We start from the raw sequence: 19,508 nt of genomic DNA on the forward strand, positions 1-19,508 counted from the left end.
TTGGTTTGTTTAATTCAGTTAAAATCTTAATGTTATATATTGAGAAGACAGCAATTGAATATAAGTCATTTTTGTATTCACAATCAGACCCTAAAAGAAGTTCTCTAAAAGAGCTTCTGCCATTGTCAATATTTTTAAAAATGTTATCTATGTTTGTCCATAAAGTTTTATTTCGTATGCAGCTCCGAAGTTTGCACATTGTGGCGATGTGAAAGGTATATACAAGTGCTTGATTATAGGCTTAAAGTTAAGATTGCAAAATGATTTACACAGACAAGCGGTAACGGTAATAAAAATATAGAATCCATGTTATTCCTTATGACCATTTACACACAACGTGGAGGAGCGGACTTGTGGTTTCCGCTCAGGATAACAGATCCTATACGTGGGACAAGATACACTGTTTCCGCTTACCGTTACTGTTCGTCCGTGTAAAATGGCCTTTAAACTGAATTTTTTTTCGAAATCTGAACAAAATCTTCGATCGCTAGACCAACACAACCGCTACGGTAACTTGTATGAAGATCACAGGGAGCCGGTAGTTATTAAATATTGTACCTTTACGCTAAAGGTATAAGTCGACTATCAGCACTAATAAATGTCGCGCCAGATAGGCTGCTAACGCGACAACTGTACACGCTTATAGTTACCCAGGTGTGTCGCAAAAACTAGTAGCCTACACTTCCTAAATCGCAATTTTAGTTGCGCCGGCGACTTTTCATAAATTTCACAATTTTAATGAGTCTGTACAATTACGATTTTGTCGAAGTTTTAAGAACCCGAACTTTACGCGTTAAACCAGATTGGCCATCCGTCACACCAATTGGGAAATCGAGCTTCGATGGCACGTTATATGACGCGCCAGAAATGACACAAACGGCGGTAATAACAAGCAAGAATGCTGTCGACATGTATGAGGGCTGTCTTGCCCAAGCCAAAGTTTATTGTCGTACCGAACATACATAAACTGTCTAGGCCTACATGTATAAAGAAAATTATGTAATTTATAGTAAAATTATTATACAATAGAGTATAAGCATGAAGAAAATGTATTTCTATTTTCCAAATGACGGAAAAATAAATAAATGTGGAAAATATACGTACGAATAGACGATAAGAACACTACATCAACGTAGTGTCTATAGCACCGGATACCAGTTAAAACATAACACTAGATTTGAACTCATCAACTGGACGAGTAGGTTATACGCGCAAACGCATCGTGCACGTTAAAATTATGTTTATAGTGTTGAATATGCCTTTACTGTATTTGAATATAGGCCTAACCATGGATTAATCCATGGCCTAACGTACGTGCGTAACAATCATTGTTTCATGCCTTTAATTCATGCGGTATGTAAAAAAAGACGAGTCGGTTTTTTAACCTGTTCTTTTTCTATAATACAGTTTTGCCGTTTTACTTCCAAAACCATCTCAAATACGATAGCCTGATCTTACCGTACATTTTCCTATCTTTACAGTTGTTGTTATAATTCCGATACTCTTTATTGCTAGGATTTTATTTTGTTATCGCAGTGGGAATAATTCTTACATCTTTCTATCAGATGGCTTGAGTATCGCAGACAAGCAGACTTCTCTGTTTGAAGAGGGGTCATTAATACACAATCAAAGAAGCTCTCACATCCGATCAATTTTTGCATAATTTTCCTAAAATCTATTTTTCAGTATAAGCTGAATTATTTCCCACGACAGAAAGTTAGGCCCTACAATTTTTTTCGTTGTTGAGCGTAGAGATGGCGATGCATGTTTTAGACAATAATTGCGGTTCTAAAAATCCCATTATCATAATAAATGGCTCTGAAACAGCATGATGGATTGCAAAGATTCCTTGTCAAAGTATTTATTAGGATTAAATCGAGGATTAAACAATTAATCTGTAAATTTTAACACGGGACGACAATAAAAGTCATAAAGATGAATAAAATCAAACTTTAAACAGGATATAATAAAGTTGTTTACTTTTTGCCCAATAGGCTATATAAATAACGAAATAAAAAATACTGATTTCGCTCATAAAATAAACTGTAACATTTATCCAAAATCCCATTGACTTCCAGACTATGGCATTCCGGTTATCCCTTTTTTGTCCATTAATTACGATTCAATCAGGAAAAAATGTTTTTATCCAAACGCGCAGCAGTCGCACGAATTCGTATAGAAAGAAACCACATAACATCTAAATATAATATGAATAAAAATAGTAAAAATGTTTATTATATGCAAATACAATCCAATATACAATAAACAAATAAGTAGTTGAACAAATAAAAACGATCCCATTAAGCCTATACATAAAACACAAACTAATTTCTTTTGTAAATTTTGTATGAATACAAAAGAACGAACACTGATTACATTCAATAATATAAAAACAAATCTACATGTGATAATTCATCAGTGACACTCACAAAATTTACGCGCGCGTACAAACATGATCATCAAAGTCTGTACGCACATGTGAAACGATGCGTCTTCACAAAGTAGTCTTTAAAGTTTACGCGCGCGTACACTATTATCAAAGTTTGTACGCACATGTCAAGTGACTTCATTACATGAGTCGACGCGCGCGTACAAAAATAATCAATATCTGTACACAAGCGTACATTTTGTGAATTTTACTAAATTACTAAATTATGAAATACTGTGATTTTTTAAAAATATCATGCATCATCGAAGACACGGTCGGTATTGTGTGTAATAAATTTATCAAATAATTTTAAAACGATTTGAAATCATTCGTGAAACAATCCGCCAATGATTGGTAATTAATAGTAGTCAAAATTTGTTATTATCGTTCCGGACTGGCAAAAATTGCATGACTATTATATTTTAGTATGTGAGTATTAATATTTCAACTATAAATAATTATACATTGTATATTAAATTAAATATTTCATTAAGCGATAAGAAATGTTACTTTTATAATATGTCAGCAACTGCTAAAAACGCAGAGCCAGTTCTAAGAGAGTTTTGAATATAAAAACTACACTACAAAATCGTATAGAAAACTTGATTATAGAACACATTCAACGTTGATTTTTATCAAACTATTTACATAATGATAAATACAATTACCATTAAATATACCCTGTTATAACTATGGATGTAAGGAGTTTATTAAAATATCATTATATGAATTGTTTTCGAAAATTACAGGTAATTTTTTTTAAAAGGCGTTTATCTAACTGGATCATTTATGAATAGCTAATAATAAGTTGTGTTCACGTACTCGGGTCACAATGTGGTACCGTATTTAATGGGAAATGGCGGTTTTCTGTAGTACTGGGACACACTGTAAAAACTGCCTACTAACTATGTGTGTATTATATAAATTGTTATTGCTGCTGCGCCGATATATTGGAAGAACATTGATAAGAATATAAACCTATATTATATACTTGCAAGTTTATAAAATGTTAACCGAGTACAGGTTTGGTCCTATTGGTTTAGCCAAGACTATTTTGATGGCCAAGCATGATTGAGACTCTTTAGAAGGCTCGTTTGACCATTTATTCAATTAAATGACCAACTCAGCTTTGGTTAAATTAGAAATTACTATGGTGTTTCTTTGAAATAGAAAAGGTCCACGGAAAAACAGACTGGCCTACTTTACAGACGGACACAAATTGCTTGGCGTCAGTCACATTATTTGTCAAAAAGTAAAATTAGTTGATCGAATTAATCAACAAAATAACGAGTTGAGTTATAAATAATTAGTATATTAATATTATTAATATAATATTAATATTAATTAATTAATTAAAAGCAAAAAACAATAAAAACCACCTTTGCTAAAGCTGTATATAAACGCTGACACATTTCCAATAACAAATTCTAAACTTGTCTAACTACATTTTCACCTAGTCTCTTATTGCACTTACTTACAAAAAAAACCCCGAAAAACACACACACACACACACAAAAAAACTATTTATATATTTGTATAATGTATATATTTATATTATTTTTTTTTACAAGGGTATTAAAGTTTTCCTTTGGTGCCAATATTCTAGTTTAATAAACTGCTTATATAATTGTATTTACAGCAGTAGTCAGGTAGCTCAAACAGGAAGGGGAGAAAGGAAAGGATGGAAGGGGAAAAGAGGGAGAGGGGAAAGAGAGAGAGGAGAAAAAGGGAGAGAGGAGAAAGAGGGAAAGGAGAAAGAGGGAGAGGGGAAAGAGGGAGGGGAAAGAGGGAGAAGATAAAGAGGAGGGTACAGGAGAGATGAATGTGGATCAGGAGGGCTCAAAAGTGTTTTGTACTGTAATTTTCATCTAAGGTAAACTGGTAGGCGAACATTAAAGCTGAAGAAAGAAAAAGTTTTCCTGAAGAAAGACATTACTTTGCCATTTTTTAACTGAATGAAAGATGTTGGTGCATAGAGGGCTTTAGAAAATTTCAAATTAAGTGATAAAATTACATCGAAAAAAAAAATGTGAAAAAAATTTACCTTTTCAAAAAGCCAATTAGCTTTCAAAGTAAATAAATTATGATATTTACTTAAAAACATACCCTGTTGTCCGTGACAATTGAGAAACCATGTTTTGAGAAAGGAATGTGTTGGGTTTAGAGAGTAGACAATCCGACTACACCTCTAGTCTTACCGAGAACTTCATCTGAACTTTGAGGAAAACTCAAAACTTTGAAAAAGTTACTGTGTTGACGCAAGGAAAGTCACACAGGGACGAGAAACGGACAGGAAAACGTACATGAATAAAAATAAAAATGTAACATATTTTTTGTATGAAATTAATTACTATATACTGTAGCATGTATTCATAGTAGAGATATGTTAGTTAATTTGATTTATGGATGTTAAATAATCACTGTTAGCCGCAGCTAGGTACATCTCTAGTTAATGATTGTAAACGTAAATACAAGTATATAACACTGTAATATGGGTTTTGATATAAGAGGGAGGGGGAAGCCGAGATATAACAGCCATACACATACATCACGTTCACCTAACAAAATATAAGAATTTTCATTCTTATGCTGTGATATCAATATCATCATGTTATGATATGATCAAGTTGTGATCATGTTGTGATATCATCATTTTGTGATCAAGTTGTAATTATGTTGTGACATCATCGTGCTGTGATCTTGTTATGATATCATCAAGTTATGATATCATCATGTTATGAGATCATCATGTTATGATATCATCCTGCTGTGATCATGTTGTATCATCATACTTTGTGATCATGTTGTGATATTTCATCCTGATATCCAAATATAGACCATACCTAATCATATCACCAACAATATTACCACATTAAACACACTTTAATACCAATGTGTTTTGCAGTAGTAGTAAACCTTACCAACCTCACAATTTGACCCAGCAGATGCTTCACAAATCCGCTAAGTCAAAGGTCAAGTCATTTAGATTGACCCATCAAATATTGCACCATTTTTTTATACATTCATTTCATTCTCGTTATTCTTTGTTATTCTCCTTTATCATCTCATTTTGCATCTTTTAAATTTTGGGCTGCAAGTTTTGCTTTCTATAACAAAAAACAGATTAAAAAAATGTTGTATATACAGAACAGTAAAATCTATTGACTAAATATTGTTATACAGTATACTTTCACAGTTTTCATAAAAAATGCTGATTGCATTTCAAATTCAAAACACATTTTATATAAGCAACTGTAAAATATAACAAATATAAGATTTAGACCGCATCCAGGATTTTAAATAATTTTTTGATGAGGGCAGGCAATAGGTAGTGAGGAAAATCGTTTCAAACCCAGTTGCCATTACACACCTCACAACGTTTGATGACTGTGACCGTGAAATCTCGATGAGAAATTGTACGATGGGAATACGACAACCATTTATTTCGAAAGAAAAATTATACAAATATTTACAGTAGTAAAGAACATCATGTGGCCCCCATTTTTGGCCTTATTGGAGGACTTGTAAAGGTGGTTTTAGAGAAAGATTCAACTTACAAGGAGTGACGTACAAGATCATTAGGGTGTCTCACAATCGGCCTACATTATTACACAACTAGGCTAACTTAATCAATTTGCATTATGACTTAGAAAGAGCAACACAGCTGGTGAACAGTGTGTATGGTCAAATATTATACTATACTATCACTTATTTAATTGTATAACATACGATATTTTTTTACACTGGAGGTAGAAAGTAGAAGAAAACAAGGGTGAATATAAACTCCTCTTCTAAACATAAAGTGTGTGTCTGAACAGGGCTTAAGGATAACAAACAAGATAGAAAATAACCCTCTATAGCAACACATTATGTTTAGTGTGAAGAGGACTTAAGGATAATATTATACTAGCATTTATTTAATTGTACACCATAAGATATAATTTTATACTGGAGGTAGAAAGTAGACGATAACAAACAAGGGTGAATATAAAACTTAACATAATGTTCTAGTGTGGACAGGGCTTAAGAATAACAAACTAGGGTAGCATATAACCCTCTACAGCTACATATTAGTGTGAATGGATAATATTATACGAGTACTCATAAATATACCAAAAGAGATACACTTGAAAATGAAAAGTAGACAATTGAACAAAGGTGAAAATATTAACGCTCCTCGTCTAAACATAATGTTCTATTGTGAACAGGGCTTAAGGATGGAAAGGGTGGAAATATAACCCTCTATAGCTACAAATTATGTTCTAATGTGAACAGGGCTTAAAGATAATAAAAACTAAAGGTATTAAAAGAGGTTTTGTATTACAAAGAGAAGCCTACTGTATAGGATGATGTCTCTTTCTACAAATTTGCTAGAAACCGTTTTCTTTGTGTTGAAACACAAAGAAATAAATTGTGTAAACGAAAAAACTATTATTGTTTAAAAACTCTTTAAGAATTGGAGACAGGAAAATGCTAAATTTACAAATTACTATAAATCTTAAAGGCATAGACGGAAGCAATTTCCAGTGATTCCTAGAAATCAAGACACATAAAACCTGGACAATTCTATTATAAGAAAAAAATATACAAAACAGTTGCTTTTCAATAATGTTAATGGTAACATGCGTTTAATAACTTTTCTTATTTATTATTAGATATTACTCAGACATGATTTGAACTTAGAACATATAAATGATAGGTAATGAATTAATATCACATGCTGTATAAACCACTAGATACATTAATTATATCATGCATCCAATAGTTTCCTTGCTAATTACAGGCAGTTATCAGCATGGATAAACTATCTCCCATTCTCATTTGAGGCTTAAGCTCTGTCTACACTATCAAACTAGTTTGAAGAAAAAAGTGTGATGTGCCCAAACATAGTAGTGATATGCCCATATATAGTAGCAATATGACATCATCATGTCCATATATGGGCACATCCCATTTTTTTTGTCACATAAAGTTTGAAAGTTTAGACAAAGCATTATAGAGAGGAGTACTAGGCACTAGGTCAGGATTGAACCCTGGACCTTGGCATTTGAAGGAAATCAGGTTAACCACCAAGCTACAGCTCCACTACTATTTAAAACAGTTAAAAATATATATTTTGGAACAAAAATTTCTTTGAAAAAAAAATCGTTTATTAGAGGATTTGAACCAAAGCTCTTATAAATGAAAGGAAAAACCACAAAACTGGTTTTTTCTTTCACAAAGATGCAAGTTCAAGTTTCAGTATTTTGGTACAATGTCCCACCTACCAGCCTGCAATCAGCGCGCTGCCAATCTTCATATACTACATAATGAACTGATGAAATTGATGGAACCTTGCTGGCGCTACCAGTAGCCCAGGGCTCTTCAACTAATACCAAAACATAGTATTAACAGTGGTTGGATCTCCCAAAGCCCAGGAGCAGAGCAGTCATAATAACTGATTCAATAGCGTGATAAACTTGAGAAAACATTGGCTTTGACAGTAAGCGCTTATCTATTAGCATTCATTATTTTTGATCGATTTCTTCCAGTTTGTAGACGGAGAACGTATCGCGAGGTTTGACGTGTCAATGAACTACTGATGTGTCAGAAATATTCGCTAAAAGATGATGAATTTATCGCCGTAAGATTATGTTAATTTACCGTGATAAAGAGACACATTGGCAATGACTAAAAATGTCCTTGTAGCCTATATACATATTTTGTTGCCAACATGACATTTTGACACAATGATGATATCTCTCAAGGAGAAGGAGAACAATCACATTAATTGTATATGACACATTGACAGGTTACAATAGTGAAATAGAGGAAATGAACAAATGATGAATTGGTTAGGAAAGATTATCTGTGAAATCCTGAACTAATAAATCATTTGTAGTTTACATTAAAAATTCATTTGATAAAACAAATAAGGTGTTTATGCTAAGGGGACACCTTTGAGACCCAACAACGTGTCCCCTTAATAGAGGTGTCTCCTGAATCAGGGGTTGGCAGTAGTATTAAAACATATATATACTAACTGTTGCTTGTTTAACATGAAAGCGTCCTCTAATAGGGGTGTCCTTTGATTAGAGGTTGGCCTTAGTATTAATACAGATGTTGCCCCTCACAGAAAAATGTCCCTCTTAATTTCTAAATACGGGGTTGCCTAAAACATATATTGCAACTCTGAATAGAGGTTGGCAGTAGTCGTGCTTCTCACAGCAATAATGACCTCTTAATAGTGGTCAGTGGCGTAAGGCATAGTCAAAGGTCAAAGGCTCCGAGTTTAGCACTCCTAAAGGCCCTCCAAATGCTGGATAGTTGCATTGGACTGCTCATGCCCTGGGGCCCCTGGGTTTAGCAAGTGAGCAATAATAGCCATTACGCCACTGATAATGGTGTTAACTCAATAGGGGTTGGCCCAAATGAAGAGGTTGTTTTTTATTTTACATTATTATATTATATCAAATGTTATTGTAATACTCACCAATCCGCCTGCTTTCTTCACTCCCTTTACAACAATTGTTTCCTTTTCTTCTTTTATCTTTTTTACTTTCTCATGTGCTTCTCTGACTCTGTAAAAACATAGAAATTCCATTTTATACCGGTATTCCATTTTTTTTATAGCACATTTTATTAAATGCAATTTAATTTGTCCCTGTCCCTGAACCTGATAACACACTGCCTTGTCTGGACTAAAAAAAATTTTTATCATACAAAAGAAAAATCACTTAATTAACTTAACTTAATTTAAATCAATTCCCCTCATACTACATTCAGCTTACATACTTTACAACAACAAAAAATCATGCTGATTTTACGGATTCATTACATGAAGAATATTTACACAAATGTTTGCTTGTTATATTTTTTATTATACAAAAGAAAATCTCTTGTTAATTTAATTTAACTCAATCCTCTTTATACTACATTCAGCTTACATACTTTTCCAAAAAAAAAAATCATGCTGATTTTACGGATTTATTACATGAAGAAATTGTGTATAAAAATATTTACACATTGCTTACTTTTGTTTGGCAATCCGTTGTTGTTCCTTCTTCCAAATGTCTTTAAAATCCCGACAAAATGGCACCCAGAGGTTAAAGAGATAATTCGGGGTGACATCATCTTCACCCTGTTTAGGCTTCGCACAGTAATAGTTCACCATGGATGCAAAACTATTAAATTAAGAAGAATATAAAACATAGCAATATAGAGTCTTCATGTCTTCGACGTGGGCTCCAAACAATAACACACCAATGTATAGTTAAATGAAAATAATTAAACATTGCAATTATAGTATGACAATGTCTGCACTTAGTTTTTAAACATTACAAATTTACCACTGACACAATACTATTAATATCAAACAATATCAAACACAACAATATAAGGTGATCATCTTTACTTAATTCACAAAGCCCGCAAACCTATTAAAATTATTAACATATCAAACACAACAATATAAGGTGATCATCTTTACTTAATTCACAAAGCCCGCAAACCTATTAAAATTATTAACATATCAAACATACTTAATTTTGGGTGGCAAGTCCACATAGTGTTTACGTTTGATGGGGTAATATTAAGGTGCCTGGTATTTTAAGGGGGGAAATAAAAGATTTATAATGTAAAGAAAAATAAAGAGAGAAGTATAGAGGAAACGCAATTAAGAAATGAGATTTATGAGTTGCAGTATATATGAGAATATGATTTATATACTAACAGTTTTGTTTATACAAGAATACACTTTGCTATTTTAAATGGTCAAATATTTAAATAAATAACTTTGGTGAATGATCTTATATACAGACGTACATGTATGGCTACTACATGTTAATTAATATTGTTAACCTGTTGGATTAGGCCAAAGAAAAAAAAAATGTAGTTTCACGTCCCCTTCCTCATAACATTTTGGAGTCACAAAACTATTTTTTTATTTATTTAATTCTGTAGTAAAAATTTCAAATGAACTTCAAAATTGCATAATTGCAGTCAAAGGGGAGTGCACATTCCAAGTGCTACCCCCTGGATGTGACATCCCCTGGATGTGCTATCCCTCGATGTGATTCCCTGGATATTTGCTACCCTCTAAATGTGCTACCCCCTGGATGTGCTACCCCCTGGATGTGCTACCCCCTGGATGTGCTACCCCCTGGATGTGCTACCCCCTGGATGTCCTACTCCTTGGATGTCCTACTCCTTGGATGTCCTACTCCCTGGATGTGCTACCCCTTGGATGTGCTACCCCCTGGATGTGCTACCCCTTGGATGTGCTACACCCTGGATGTGCTACCCCCTGGATGTGCTACCCCCTGGATGTGCTACCCCCTGGATGTGCTACCCCCTGGATGTGCTACCCCCTGGATGTGCTACCCCCTGGATGTCCTACCCCCTGGATGTCCTACCCCTTGGATGTCCTACCCCTTGGATGTCCTACCCCCTGGATGTCCTACCCCCTGGATGTCCTACCCCTTGGATGTCCTACCCCCTGGATGTCCTACACCCTGGATGTCCTACCCCTTGGATGTCCTACCCCCTGGATGTGCTACCCCCTGGATGTGCTACCCCCTGGATGTGCTACCCCTTGGACGTCCTACCCCCTGGATGTGCTACACCCTGGATGTGCTACCCCTTGGATGTCCTACACCCTGGATGTGACACTCCCTAGATGTGCTACCCCTGGATGTGCTACTCCTAGATGTGCTACCTGCTACTCCTAGATGTGCTACCTGCTGATGTGCTACGCTCTGAATGTGCTACGCTCTGAATGTGCTACGCTCTGAATGTGCTACTCCTTGGATGTGCTACTCCTTTGATGTGCTACCCCTAGATGTGCTACCCCCTGGATTCGCTACCCCCTCGATGTGCCACTTCTGGATGCGTCACCTCTGGATATGCTAAGCCCTGCCCACACTAACTTGTTTGCACCCATGTTTTGTAGCTTCATCGCTGTATTCTGTAGCTACTTCAACATATAAAATACAGGATTTCATGTAGCAAGCTGAGTGTATGATATAGTTTCGTCATCAACAGACCTGATATTACATGAACTTGGAGCCAGTCTCAGGAGATACAGATATTTAGACTGACTGGCTCTTGCCAGAAGTATTACAAGTCAAAAGTAACCACTGTGTTTGAAGTAGTCAAATGTAATTTACATGCTTTAAGATGAGTGGGAGTCTCAATGCTACAAACACTAGATTTATGTACATTTTGAGGATTTTAGTAACAGCTTGTTGATAATTTATACTTTTGTATGTGTTTAAGTCCCTTAAGTTTTTACCAGGGACCAGTACCAATTCTTTTTGGTTTCTTTTTTGTTGATTTTATGATTTAAATATTCTGTTTTTTATTTAATATCTTGTAAAAACAGTATTGTTTAGTTTTGTTTTAACACTTTTCACAGAAATATTAATTGTATGACACACTATACAGTATACTCAATTTAACATAGTGATATGTTTGATACAAAATATGTGACTAGAAACTTTGCAAGTGAGAGATGCAAGGATATCTATGGGTATAATGTTTCTCAAACAATGTGGATATCATAATCATTTCAAATGATTGACAATCACACTAAATACATTTTGTCCCCCAAATATGAGCATATTCCAAAATCTCAAATGAAGCGCTTTTTCTGAAAGAGATGATCAACGCATTTCTGGTCCTCTTGTATAAGCCCACAGCATTTACTGCTATAAGCCCATCACATTGACCCATGTATGTGTACTAACAGAATCAGTACAGCAATATAAATATTAAAAGTATGTCTTATAATGTAATAGTGTACACAGTTTAATCAACTCAAAGATATATGAATACAGTATGAGTATCTTAAATATTTAAATATAAATACATCCGAGAATTCTTGGGTGGTGCTCGAACAAAGACCAGATCACAAGCCTGGCGTTCACACCTCTAGACCACGCCTACGCAGATGGTAGGGTTAGATTCGAGCCCAAAGAAGCAGAGGGTATTGCACCGACAGGATAATTATTTAATGTCAGAGTGAGGACAATAACTTTAATTAATAAACTTTGATCCTATGCAAGGCTACATGCAAGGTACTGTAGATATTAAATAATAATAATTAATATTGTTAATAAATATAAAAAAGTACAAAACATTAGAACAGTAGAACTGCTGTGGTCTGTACTTTTCTTGACAATCATACATCAACTATAAGTCTGTCACAAATACAAACACTTACACATAACGGTTGAATCAAATGTGATATTATAATGATTTATAATGAACCTTATGCCCTCAATTGCAAGATTTTTTTACTAATGAACCCTCAGCTATTTAGCCTAGTTATGAGAAGCTAAAGGATTTCATTAGTACGCCAATATGGCACCTGTTAGGTCTTAGTAAACATGACGGAAAGCAACTAGTTTGATGTAAAACAATATATATGAATGCTTCTCTTGACAGATTCACAACACTGTGGTCTGCGGTTTGTTTGTGACGGGTGCAAAGAAAAAAGTAAAGTTCTAAGAAATTCATAAAATAAAACTACTTGTGGAACCGCAATTCACTGGTCTAAATATCAAAATAGTGATAGATAGAGAGTTGAAGTAAAAAGCACCAAACAATCGAAAAAAGTTCCTAAAATTAAACACCAGAAAGCTACTGTGGAATCCAGTTCCAAACTATCGTTTCAGGTGCAAAAGAAAAACGACAGCCTATGTGTAATACAACCAAAGACAAAAAAATATGCGCAACATATAAGTGGGCATAATTGCAAACTGATGCGCATAGTGATAGCTGCATTGTCTCGCAATTTTACAAAGAATACGGAAGTTAACTGAGCTATCTCAACACTGCTAGGTTGGTGAGAACAATTGCAGAGAACAATTGTGACGCTCTGTTGCTTTTTAGTTTCTAGTTTTCCTGAATCTTTAAAATTTTAACAAGACATTCATGTTATGTCCAAATAGCTCATAATTTAGTTTCACAATACTTCACAGATCCAGTAATTTAATATTTACATTTCAAAAATGTGGTATTTTATTTCGAGTATAAATAATATTTGCAAATACATACAGTTATTGTCTCTGTTTGTAAGAATGATAAATTACTTTGTTCGCAATAAACATTGTTTTTACTTTTATGATTGAATACAGTACAATCATTATTATATACCTTTGAATTTTAAGATTTGTAGAATGTTTGTGAATTTATTCTAAGCTCTTTCTACACTATCAAACTTTATGTGACAGAAAAATGTGATGACGTCAAATCACTACTATATTTACAGTACATCACAGTATTTTTGTCAAACTAGTTTGATAGTAGAACTGTGATGGGGACAAGGATTCCAATTGACAATCCTTGGAAATATGGAAAAAAAAACAATACAGTATATCCTCGGATATAATGCTACTTCTGGTCTAATTCTCACCTCCTGTATGATTTCACAGGCATATCCCTGGGTATAGTCCCAGTATTGACTTTTGGTCTGGATGTACAGGTAGGCCAATAGCCAGTTTTTACAAGAAATGTTTACCAATCATTTTTTTGTGAACCATGGTTTCCCCAGGTATAGTCTAAATTTTGTGTTTTATGGGGTAGGGATTATACAAGAGGATATATACGGTATTTTAAAATAATGTTTTGTACTTACGTTTCTTTGGCTTTAATAATCAATTCTTCTTGGTTTTGTACTTCTAGTTTAGCACTCAGCACAAAATTCTGCAAGTTGTCTTTGAAAGGTTGAAGATACTCTTCTGCAGATGTCTCCACTACTCTCTGCACACGCTCATCACATCCTGACAAATAAAGCAAACATTACTCATTAAATAAAATAATCAAAAAATATACTGAAAACAGTCTTAACTAGAGGTGCACACAGAGCACAAACCTCCGTCTAGGCATATAATAATAATAATAATAATAATAATAAACAATATTTATATAGCGCCTAATGGATCACTGACCCCTCTAGGTGCTTTACATAGGACCTTAACTAATGGAACATATGAAAATTGAATGACTTATTCCCATACAGCTATGAAACCATCCTTTAAAGTCTTATGAAAATCGGGCGATAATTTATTGAGTAATCCTACTAACGATATAGAAACAAACATACGCGATCAACCATATAACCTCTCGTTATTCTGGCGGAGGTAATAATAAGTCTTTACTTTCAATATGGTGGCAATTGCAGAGAATTTTGGATTAAAAAGATAACCTAACTTAACTATTTAAAGAAACGATTACATGGTTGTTTTTTAAATTCCACACACCCATTTAAATATTGCTCAATCGAGCATCGTCCAAATGCATTTCGGGTAATAAATAAGTTAATGAAAATTTGTATATGTTTCCTTCATAAAGTACTATATATCATACTGTACAAGCCAACACTCTCGTTTTGGCCAGAATACTCCAATATTTTAGATTCGTCTCCCAGCCTATAACATCGTGCTTCCGGTTTTCCACATTTTCATTAAAAGCAAAATTACGATATTTAAGCCATTAAGACCATCTGTGGTCATAATTGATTTTTTTCTGTTCGGAAAGAGCATTCCCCTCACATAACCACCACGTGATACCTGGATTTTCAGGATATGGAGAAGAAACCGGCACTTTCAGACAAACTAAGGAGATTCCAGTATTGGAAGAGTTCAGGATACAGCAAAACTTTCACTTTTACATTGGAAAAGACCGACAACAAGTTGGTAAAACAATTTATTGATAGACTGCATGAAATTGTGATATTATAGCAAATATAATATCATGCCCTTGAACTGTCAAAATGCCGTCTGATTGGTTGAATGTTTAGTGTCAATAAATGTCAATGAAGTAGCAATTTATCTCATTTTATCTCATTGCACCTGACATCATCTATGATTGATTGATTGATGTCAAAATGATAAATGGGAAATATTACTCCACAACCAATAAATAATCCTAGTATTTTCTTATATTCAAACAAACAAATAAAATTCAGTTCTGAAATTTATCTGGACATGATTGATTATTATTGATGATTAATGTGTTGATTAAATAAGTATTGATTAATTGATTATTATTATTATTATTGATAAATATGATAGGGGAGGGCAGATAGCATTACTTTCTTAAACAATTGAACCTTTTATACAATTATACAAAAAAAATCTGAACATGATTACAGTATTCATCATTAATGTATTGAATAAATAATTGATTAATTGATAATTATTGTTTATTGATGAATGAATGGGATAAGAGAAGGCAAATAGCATTATTCTCTATTAATGAGGCACCTCCGGTCTCTCTTCAAGGATTTCCTCCAACCCATCCCCAAATACAGTTTATTAGTAGATGAAAGTAGTATCTCCTTACCATGGTTGTCCCTTGAATAGGTTTCTTCTGTACTAAATACTGCATTAATATTATTGTTTATAATTTATAATTATTTTGTTACGAAAGAAATCAGGCTTCGGCGCGTCTGGAATTGCTGTGGTTGGCTATGAAGGCTGGGCGAGGTCTGAAAACTATTCCTATAATATTCTAAAATTAGCTATTCTAATATAAATATTAACCTTTGGTCATTTTGTAATACATTCTAGCCAAAATAATTGCACTTACTCAAAGATTTTGATCTGAAAAAAAGTGATGAAAATTAATTTCTTGATGTATTTAATTCATTATGTTGTCTGGATTCTAAGATATATGTGTCTCTGAACTGGTTTGCCTGTTGCAAACAGTCTGAGCAAAAACTTAAGGAATTTTAATTGCTAACTTTCAAAATTTAGTGACTCCATACTACATCAATAATTTTAAAGTAGTGAAAGAAAATGAAATTCTTCCAATGCAAAATCCTATTCACCATTTACAAAACTGTATCAGCTACATAACACAGAAAAGTATCCCTTTAATAGGTGTCCCTTTAATAAATAGGGGTGTCTTTTCAATAAGGATCCCCTGGATAGGGTTTCCCCTGAAGAAGGACAGTCCAAAGAACTTAGTACATCTTTCGAGACGAGTAGGGTAGGTTACCCCGGTGTACTAGTATACACACAGCCACTGTCACTCATCAAGAGGCCACCTTGATTGTCAGCATACGCTGTTTAGGGTCACCCTCTATAATTAAGGTGTAATAAAATAAATAAAATAATAGAGGGTTTCTATCCTACTAGATTTAGGATTTTCAAATCCAATTTTTTTCTGTAAATTAATTATTTCATTTGAATTTTTTCCTTACAAAATCCTGTTCAAATGAGTACCAATCAAACAGAAATACCGTTAACATTTTAAAAATTTCAGAACACGACACGACACGACACGATAACTTGCTAATTACTTAATTACAGAAAGGGAAGTAATACAGTCTTATTACAAGACATTGGCATTGTTTGACCATCCTAAGAAAATCAAAGAAATTAGTTACAACTCAGGATTAGAACCACAAGAACGTTAATGTAAGCTACTACATGCTATTTCACAGAATTGTGTCAATCACTAGAAGTTCTTTGAATTATACACTACGTTTGATTATTAATTTAGAAAATTTCTGGCCAGGAGATTTTTTCTCTTTCTATGTTACTAGTTTTATTATTTCTGTTTGGATCCAAGAAGAATAGCTAAATGTTGGTTTGCAATTTCAGTTGCTTTTCTAGAGTATAGATAGACGAACAAACGGGGTCATAATCACCTTTCAAATCTCGCCGTACACTCCTAAGATCTTTGTCGACATCTTCAAACTTAACGAGTGTCGCCTTCGTCACTTTACTCGGTTCCGGTATGGGAAGATGCGTTAGTTCAGTGCCGGCATTCTGAAACAAAGAGACACAAGTATAATAAAATAATGACGCTCAGACCGATAAACGATTTCTCCAAAGCAATGTAATTAAAACGACCCCAACGTAGATAGTTTTTAAACTTGTTGTGAGGCCAGTTCATGGAAATAGTATATATTTTACGGTTGCCATTAGTCTCTCTGGAAGCGAACCACTCATAAAAGATAATTGGTGGATACAGTAATCTTGTTTTTATTAAGAGATTTCTTATAAATTGTAGTTACTAGATTTCTTGTTAAATAACTTGAAGAAATTAATTACTTGTATACTGTACACAACTTAATTAATTTCTAAACAGAATTTGTTTTTAAAGAGAATACGGTAGATGGCTACATACAGTTTATTTTCTGAAGTAAAAGTTCATTGAAAGTTAATGAAACTAACTTCAAAAGAACAATACACAAGAATCTCTATTAAAGATACACATTCAGGACACAATTGTCCCTTTAAATTGTCCTTCTGAAAAATGTTATTTTAAATATTTTTGTTGTTAAATATGTAATTTATTATATATGTCACATAATAGAATATTCAATTTGACCAAAAATTGGATTGAAAAAAAATTATTTATCTAAAAAAACTGTAATTTAATAAGTGAAATCATTTTTCAATGGAAGTGAATACATTCATTAGAACTGCAAAATGGGCTATTAAAAGTCTGATTTATAAATCTTTATTTTTCATGATTTTGGGGACAATGCATCTTTAATTGGGTGTCCCCTGAATAGAATTTGGTTAGCTGTTAAGAAATATTATCATTAAAGCTAAAAATAAACAGTTAAGTATAAAAAAATATTTTATTTTAGATGTAAAATATAAAATAGTACAGTTTTATTTTGTTTAATTTTCACATATCTTTTTGAGACAAACTTGGCAATTTTAATCAAAAATATTTAAATAAAAAATCAACTTGATTAAAACGAAGAATCTATAAGCTGAACCTCAAATAATTTAATCCATTGAAAATAAATCCATCTAAACAAATCCCCGTAATAAAAACTAAATCTTTTTTAATCTAGATGGTGTCCATAAGGTGAAATTCCTTTCTACAAATCTGCAAACGCCTTAAGGTAAATTTTGAATAAGAAGTTTGCGACATGTCTTCCAAATTAAACAAGTTACTGAATTGTCCCGATTATAAAAAGTTGATTTCTAACAGACTTCTTGGCTTCTGATGGCTATCTCAACTTAAAATTTTCTTAAAAACTTAACACGATCATTTTAAATTCTTTATTTCTTTATTTGTATTTAACACTTACAGGTATTTTAATCATTTAAAGTATGAGTCAAGGTACTGTACTTTTTTCTAAATGCTGTTATAACTTTTGTCACTTTTTATCACCGTTGTTTCGATGATTACAGTTTAAATTGAAAGAATTTGATACAAATGAAATTGTAAAATGTAGTTGAAAATTTACAGTGTATTTAGTTACACAACTATTGGCATGAAAATAATCTATCAAGTGTTTAAACTCAAAGACTTTCACTGTGCGCAGTTTGCTATCTATTGCGACGTCAAAAAGGAAAAGTATTCAAGTATCTATTTTAAAATTAGTATTAAGAGTGATAGTACTTGTATTGAGGTAATTCAATTGTTGAAAATAGCATATTCTTAGTGGGTACAGATGTTTAAAATAGACAAATCATTGTTTTAAATACATTAAACAATTCTTGGAAACTTATTCTAAATTTGAAAATCTTTTGTTTTTATCTGTATAAAAAGGAAACTCTTTTTCTGGATAGAATAGACAGTATATGAACAGAAAGACTTTATAGAACAAATCAACACCTCCTTTGGGAGCTCCATATTCAGGGGACACCCCTATTAAGGAGACACTTCCTTGTTAAAATAAAGAGGAAATATATGTTTTATTTAACACCAAGGCCAACCACTATTCAATGGACACCACTAACAAGAGGACACTTTTTTGTATAAATGTCTAAATTGTACAATTTTCCTGTGTTAATGTCTGTAAGAATGGTATTTTTTTTGTAGAATTTCGTCTGTTTATAACAACTGTTTTTGTCAAAATCCTGAATTAAATATCGTTTATTGTATATAGTATAAGTATATTGTCCATAAATTAGTTAACAATGCTACCAATTATAGATTAGATTAACTTTTCGGCTTTTCTTTTTGTTATTTTTATGTATGTGTTTTTATATTTTTATCTATATTTTCATCGTGTAATTTGTGTATACACTGTTGAATGTGAAAGAATAAAATACAAAAATACAACAAATATTTGTACAGTTAAATCATATTTTTATGATTGTGCCAAAACTACAGTATCTGA

General features: G+C 33.1%; 1 protein-coding gene across 2 annotated transcripts in view; it reads right to left on the reverse strand.

Annotated features, from left to right (window-relative positions):
• Nucleotides 1-2,202: 2,202 nt before the first annotated feature.
• LOC140061166 (uncharacterized) overlaps nt 2,203-19,508 on the reverse strand; it is a 57,073-nt gene continuing 39,767 nt past the window's right edge. For both annotated transcript variants that reach the window (XM_072107646.1, XM_072107645.1), the window contains 5 exons: nt 17,067-17,187; nt 14,046-14,190; nt 9,442-9,591; nt 8,901-8,988; nt 2,203-5,535 (listed from right to left, as the gene is read on the reverse strand). In XM_072107646.1, the coding sequence (XP_071963747.1) occupies nt 5,494-5,535; nt 8,901-8,988; nt 9,442-9,591; nt 14,046-14,190; nt 17,067-17,187 (546 nt within the window). In that variant the 3' untranslated portion in view covers nt 2,203-5,493. The remainder of the gene's footprint in view (nt 5,536-8,900; nt 8,989-9,441; nt 9,592-14,045; nt 14,191-17,066; nt 17,188-19,508) is intronic.

The sequence above is a fragment of the Antedon mediterranea genome, chromosome 10 (assembly GCF_964355755.1).
Source record: "Antedon mediterranea chromosome 10, ecAntMedi1.1, whole genome shotgun sequence".
NCBI classification, from domain to species: Eukaryota; Metazoa; Echinodermata; class Crinoidea; order Comatulida; family Antedonidae; genus Antedon; species Antedon mediterranea.